This window comes from Xiphophorus maculatus, chromosome 17 (assembly GCF_002775205.1).
Source record: "Xiphophorus maculatus strain JP 163 A chromosome 17, X_maculatus-5.0-male, whole genome shotgun sequence".
In the NCBI taxonomy this organism is placed as follows: Eukaryota; Metazoa; Chordata; class Actinopteri; order Cyprinodontiformes; family Poeciliidae; genus Xiphophorus; species Xiphophorus maculatus.
The window spans coordinates 9,809,396-9,816,288 of record NC_036459.1 but is presented as its reverse complement, the minus strand read 5'-3'; the positions used below and the strand labels follow the sequence as shown (position 1 = coordinate 9,816,288).

The window sequence follows — 6,893 nt, the reverse complement described above, 5'->3', positions numbered from 1 at the left end:
TTCTGTATCCTCATTTCCTGACTAATTGTCTCGCAAAGTGACGCTGCTGACGCACTGAGAGGAGCGCCGACTGGCCGCTCTGCTGAGCACCAATCGCCTCCTTTGTTGTTGACAATGTTGCTGTCCGTAGAAAACCAGCGACACAAGCAGGCAACGTGGAAACGTCAAGTTCTGTTTTCCACACGAGCGTCTGCGCTCCATAATTGACGCAGAAGCAGATTTACTGGGACTTTTCCGAGCCGGTCCGCATTACAGCGCCCCCTTGTGTTCCGGAATTGTATCCAAATCTCAACCCGTGTAGTCGGAGCGTGACCCGTTTTCTGTGGATGTGACCCGTGTCCAATAAGCAGTGAGCCAAGCTAAACTATCTCACCTGTTTCCTCGGTTCTGTTTGTCTGTGTTCGGTCAGTGGTTCCGCTCCCCCTCAAGGAGACATTTTCTCTCCAAACAGCCTCACAGCAAAGCTTCCTGCTTTACATCGCTAATAAACTTCATAGTTTCTATTTACTGTAATCCCAAAATTTATTTGAGCCGCTCTGCTTTAAAATGCTGTTTGTAAAGTTATGCAATAAAAAAATAAATACTAATAATATATATTTTTTTAGCCTGTTAGAGAAAACACGCCGTTGCTCATTTTTCACCTTCTTATTCAAACTTTTATCAATCAATCAATCAATCAAATTTTATTTGTATAGCACATTTCAGCAGCAAGACATTTCAAAGTGCTTTACATCATTACAAACACAGAATCACAATGCAACATAGAATCAATAATCAAAACAGAGCATTAAGTCAAGTTCCATCCATAAATTTGTAATTGATTACATTTCAAATACAATTCTAAACAGGTGGGTTTTTAGTTGAGATTTATAGGAAGTCAGTGTTTCAGCTGTTTTACAGTTTTCTGGAAGTTTGTTCCAAATTTGTGGTGCATAGATGCTGAAAGCTGCTTCTCCTCGTTTGGTTCTGGTTTTATAAACGTTTAACTATCAAATGAAATATTTAGCTAAGAGGATAAACATTTAGTTTGTAATTTAAATATTTAGTGTAGAGTAACAGAATATATTTAGCTATCAAAATAAACATTTAATTTGGAGTTAAATATTTAGTTGGGAAACTAAATATTTAACTCTATACAAATTATTTATTTGGGTCCTAAATATTTAGCCTGCAGACTAAATGTTTAGGTTTCTAATTAATTAATTTAAACATTTAATTAGAAAAATAAATATTTAGCTCAGAATTTAACAACTAAAGATTTAGATTATAAACTAAATATTTAGCTTTCTAACTAAATGTTTACTTTGGAAGTTAAACAAAAATATTTAGTTTGAAAACTAAAACTTTAGCTCCAAATTAAATATGTTTTTGGGGAGAGAGGAACAAAATATTTAATGTGGAAGTTAAATATCTGACTAGTTTGCAAACTAAATATTTAGCTTTCTTGCTACATATTTATCTCCAAATTAAATATTTAGTTTGGACCTTTGACATTTATAAATGTAAGAATAAGATGGTTAAAATATAACTTTGAAAAATGAACAGCCAACATACTGTATAAAATAAATCTTGCTGTTAATTTTTTACTGTGTAACTTTTCATCCTCTGCTGGACTTGAACCAAAAGTGTGGGAAGATTTTGCACTTGGTTTGGTTCGTCGGCTCCACGCCTCGTCCTCTTCCCTCCGTTTAGCGGCTCCAGAGGCTCGTTGCTCCATCAGGCAGCAGACTGGAAAACATTCCCGCTTGCTCCCTGAACAAAGTCGGTTCTTTCCAAATAATGACGTCAACAAACGAAAGGCTTGGAGTCGATGCCAAGATAATGACTGGGAATCTTATGACACTGAGGCCACATTGTTTTAAAGAGCCGTGGCTTAAATCCTAGAATAGTTTATTGTCTTGGGAAGGTCATGAACAATAAACGTAAAAAAAAAAAGAGGAGTGTATTCTTTTTAACGACCACATGAGAAGCTGCATGGGAGGTTTGTGCTTTTCTTTCTTTTCAGGTCTTTCCCAGTTAAGATCATATCTTTATTCTATTTTAGATCATTTTCCAATGATGTTTTGATTCTTAACTGGTCAGTTTAAGCCTCCTAATGGTCATACACTGTAAAAAAACAACAAACAAAACGTCTCTAATCTTTGTTGAACTACCAGTAGGTGTGGTTGCCTGATTTATACCGTATAATACAGTAAAATGTGGTAAAATTCTGTAGAAATTTAGTAAAATGTGGTAAAATTCTGTAGAAATTTAGTAAAATGTGGTAAAATTCTGTAGAAATTTAGTAAAATGTGGTAAAATTCTGTAGAAATTTAGTAAAATGTGGTAAAATTCTGTAGAAATTTAGTAAAATGTCAGCAACCACAGCTGCTGGTATTTTACCATAAGTTAGAGACAGCTTTTTTTAAATAATGTATGTGAAAGCTTTGATTATTTTAATGCCTTGTTTAGTATATTTTTTCATTTCTGTTTATAATTTTTTTTAATATTTGGTCATTTTGATAATCTGTAATTAATCTATTGAAATCATTCTATTTATAGTAAATTCACAAATATTTTAGGTATTTAAACTGTTTGTATATTGCCTATTTTGTGTAATTTTTCTGATTTTTAGTGAGAGTATGAATTGTTTTGTCACATAGTTGAAACCAGACCCCCTGTTGGATAGGATAATTAGGGGAAACTTAACTAAATAAGTGTAGCGATGCAACGTTAGAAGCATTTCAAACATGTTAAGAAAGTTCCAGACCAATTTCGCAGGAATGTTTCTGAAAGAACTCACCTGTTCCTGTAAAATCAGATTTTACCTTATTTACTTAGCGGGCTTCAACTTGTCCATGTGCGTCAGTAATGGATCAACTCTTCACAGCAGGGAAAAAAGTGCAATTACCACACGATGATGTACGTCTGAAGAAAAAAAAAAGAAAGAGCTGCAGAGACAAAACTTGCATGACCCAGATCTCACATGAAAATCAAATATTTTGGATGCCTTAATTCAGTTTTCGGCTGCACAGTGGCGCAGTTGGTAGCGCTGTTGCTTGCAGCAAGAAGGTTCTGGGTTCGATTCCCGCCCCGGGGTCTTTCTGCACAGAGTTTGCATGTTCTCCCTGTGCATGCGTGGGTTCTCTCCGGCTTTCTCCCACAGTCCAAAAACATGACTGTTAGATTAATTGGTCTCTCTAAATTCTCCCTAGGTGTGAGTGTGTGTGTGCATGGTTGTTTGTCCTGTTGTTGCCCTGCGACAGACTGGCGACCTGTCCAGGGTGACCCCGCCTCTCGTCCAGAACGTTAGCTGGAGAAGCACCAGCACCTCCTGACCCCACTAAGGGACAAGGGTGTTAGAAAATGGATAATTCAGTTTTCATTTCATTAAACATCTTACTGTCAAACACTGTTTTATACAAGAAATTGAATAGAGAAAAACTAATTGTTTACAGATTGTAATAGAACCCAGTAATCTGAAATAGAGTAGCATAGAATAGAAGAGAATAGAAACAAAGTAACACAATGCATAAAGATTATAAAAGAAAGATCACAATAAGACTTTGGAACAGGATAAATAAATTAAAAAGTCAGAAGAAGATGTTGTTTTAAGCCAAGGATTATTACATTCAATAGAAACATTTAGTACTGAAACATAAATATTTACAAAAACTGTAAAATCAGAAATATATTGACTGGTGATTGTGGAAAAACTAGAAATATGACAAGATAACAATAGATATTACACTGCAAACTTAATTAGCATATTATCAATAGATGGAGAAAAGAATTAAATGTTTTATTTTATTTCATTTTTGCCTCTTTCTTAGTTTTAATGTTGTTTTATTTAAGATAAATCTCATTACTTGTGTTCCGGTCTGTTTAGTTGAGTGTACGCATATCTGACCGCTAGGTGGCGGTGCGAGAAAAAAAACAGGCAGACGCTGTCTCGGCATCAGGAGTGACGTACTTCCTGCCGGCGGCAAAGCGTGCTGCTAGTTGTTTGAACCCAAACGTTCCTGTGACGAAAATATCGCATTTTCTACTTTTAGCGTTTGATTAACTACTGAAGCGAAATAAATATGGTGAGTAAACTTTTACCGCGGCCTTTAAGCGTTGTAGATATGACGTAGCGTTCTTCCTGTTTGTGTGTTTCCTTTTGTTTAGCGTTAGCATCGTTAGCTTCTCATTCATAACTACGACCATAGTTAAAGCTGTCACAGTTCGTCAAACAGACTGATTAAATAGTCGTGTTTGCTTCTGTCTTCTGTAATTATTTACATGCAATCATTTTATTGAAAAGCAGAACTTCTTTAATAGACTAATTACGTTGCACGGAGGTGTATTTATTTATTCATTCAGAAAACACGGAGCTACTACAGCTAAATGTTACGCTATCAGGATGTCGAGCTTTTACTACTGTGATTTTTTATTAGGGAATTTATAAAAGTCCCTTACCACAAGTAGAATAAAAGTTTTATAAAGTATAAAGTTGTTACTCATGACATTTTTTTTTTTAGAAAATACATGTTCCTGTTACTCTGTACCCATGCTTTCCAAACAATAAAATATATCACCTCTAATTTAACTGGTAGCTTGTGGTAAACTAAAGTTTTCTTTCCTGTTTCTTTATTTCCTGCAGAGTTTACCTCTGAATCCGAAGCCTTTCCTCAACGGCCTGACAGGAAAACCTGTGATGGTGAAGCTGAAGTGGGGGATGGAGTATAAAGGCTACCTGGTGTCTGTGGATGGATACATGAACATGCAGGTGGGAACAACTTGGAGCTCTTCCTGACACTAATTATTATTCACAATGTGAGAATCTGAACCTAATAATTCAAAACAACGTTTTCAGATGTCTCAGTCAGTATCTTGTGATGTTTGATCCAAACAGGATTTACAGAACGTAAATAAGCTTCTGAACATTATAGATTAAAATAAGACCTGCTTAATACTGCAGCTCATTGAACCAACTTTGGTTTTGAATAACAGAAATTTGTCAACATTATTATTTTTTTTAATTCTTGCGATGAAAGAAAAAAGTGCATATTAAATGTTTCTAGTGTCTGTTAAAATTTCAAGTCGTAAAATTTGATCTTTAATATTATTTTGAGGTAGGACAAAATATTTAGGCAGAGTTAGCACCTGCCTAAATATTTTCTTAGTACTTATTTGTTCTTCAAACCTGAGAAAATGCAAACTAAATATAGAAATGAGAGTAAATATATTTTGTAGATGTTATATTATCTCTGAACGTGGAGTATTTGTTGTGGAAACTGTGTAGTCATAGTAATACAACATGCAATGAGATGAATCATTGATCTGCTTTAATTTACTAAGATGCAACAAATTTGACTTAAAGAATGATCTTACCTCTGTTCTTACTGCTGAGGATTGATTAAACATTTTTAGTTAGTTTTTTTATATCAAGCCCAAATTTTTATTTAAAAAACAAATATCTGACTACTATATATTTTCAAAGTAAAATATTGCCTGCTTAGTTTGTTGTTGAAGAAAGTCACAATAAAATTCTTTTGTAACATTATTTTTTTAAAATGTTTTTGGCCAGTGATTACTTTCCACTTGGTGACTTTGTCCACATTTAATGCCCGTCTTCAATAAGCTGCGCAAAGAATAATAATAATAAAAAAGAAAATAAATCAAGATCAAATTATGAAACATTTAAAGCAAAAAACAAAATTTACACCTGCTAAGACGCTGAATAATTCTTCACTTTATTTTACCCAAAATCCAGCAGGGGGCGCTGCAAAATCACCTTCCTTTTCATCCACATTTCAGTAAATTTATAATCTTTTCAACAAAAAAAATAAATAAATTGGTAACTGTTTACCAAACTTTTTCTGCTTAGTTGTTATAAACTAAACTGGATGATGTTCATGTGGTTAACACCTTTCAGTGAAGAACATCTCTAAAATGAATAAAGTCTGAAAACAAACATAATTTTGCAGCTATGATAAAAAATAAAATAAATGACAGAATTATTAGCAGAGGTGTTTTCGTCTGATCTTAATATCCAAGTGAACTTTTGTTTAGTAACTGTCTTGGTTAATTTTTGCCAAGCAGAGTGTTTGTTTTAGTCTGTGATGCTTTTGTAAAATGGCCGACGCAGGACAGAAAATTATTGGAGGAAGAAAACAAAACGAAAACATCCCGTCCCACTAAAACCTTCTGACCTTTTTCATGCATGATTTCCACCAGTTGGCGAACACAGAGGAGTACGTTGATGGAGCGTTGGCAGGGCATCTTGGTGAAGTGCTGATCAGGTGTGGAAACAGTTTTCTATTGCATTAGCGCTGTGGTTTATTCACATGGAATGGTCTGAGAAAGACGTGTGAAAAATTAACATTTTAGTGCCACAATCTGACACTGAAACACTTTGGAAGAAACAATCTTTAATAAAAGTTTGTGCAACTGAAACTTTTTTTTTTGTTATTGTAAGTTGGATAGGAGTGTTGAGGAACTTTTATGTAACAATCACCACTTGACTGCTAATATTTGTTAGCCACTTTTAAAAATGGGAAAGATGAGAGAGCATTATATTCAAGACTGTTTTTGTTGCAGCAGAAAACAGGAATCTAACCAACATCTGTTAATAATTAAATGTGCTGAAAAAAGTGTTAGAATTTTTTTTTCCTTCCACAGATGCAACAATGTCTTGTACATCCGAGGTGTGGAAGAGGAGGAAGAAGATGGAGAAATGAGAGAGTAACGATGATGTTTTTGTAGTTGTACCTGGTGGTGGAGTTAACGTGTGTTTGTGTTTTCACCATGTGAAACAAATTTTGATTTTCTTTTTTACTATGATGCCTGTTTGCGTGTTGCGATGCAGAAACAATAAAACAATTATTGTAACATTTCTTAAAGCGGATTTGTGTCCTTTTTGTTTTTCT

At 34.4% G+C, this 6,893-nt stretch overlaps 1 protein-coding gene across 1 annotated transcript; it reads left to right on the top strand.

The window, feature by feature from the left end:
- The first annotated feature begins 3,938 nt into the window (after nucleotides 1–3,938).
- On the top strand, nucleotides 3,939–6,860 carry snrpf (small nuclear ribonucleoprotein polypeptide F). Its single transcript, XM_005814229.3, has 4 exons — nucleotides 3,939–4,067; nucleotides 4,625–4,750; nucleotides 6,202–6,266; nucleotides 6,646–6,860. Exons 1-4 carry the CDS (start codon nucleotides 4,065–4,067, stop codon nucleotides 6,710–6,712), a joined length of 261 nt encoding a protein of 86 aa, XP_005814286.1. The 5' UTR covers nucleotides 3,939–4,064; the 3' UTR covers nucleotides 6,713–6,860.
- Nucleotides 6,861–6,893: the final 33 nt, after the last annotated feature.

Coding starts and splice junctions, on each gene's coding strand:
- snrpf (XM_005814229.3), top strand. Junction 4,751..6,201: donor ATGGATACATGAACATGCAG/GTGGGAACAACT, acceptor GATTTCCACCAG/TTGGCGAACACAGAGGAGTA. Junction 6,267..6,645: donor CTTGGTGAAGTGCTGATCAG/GTGTGGAAACAG, acceptor TTCCTTCCACAG/ATGCAACAATGTCTTGTACA.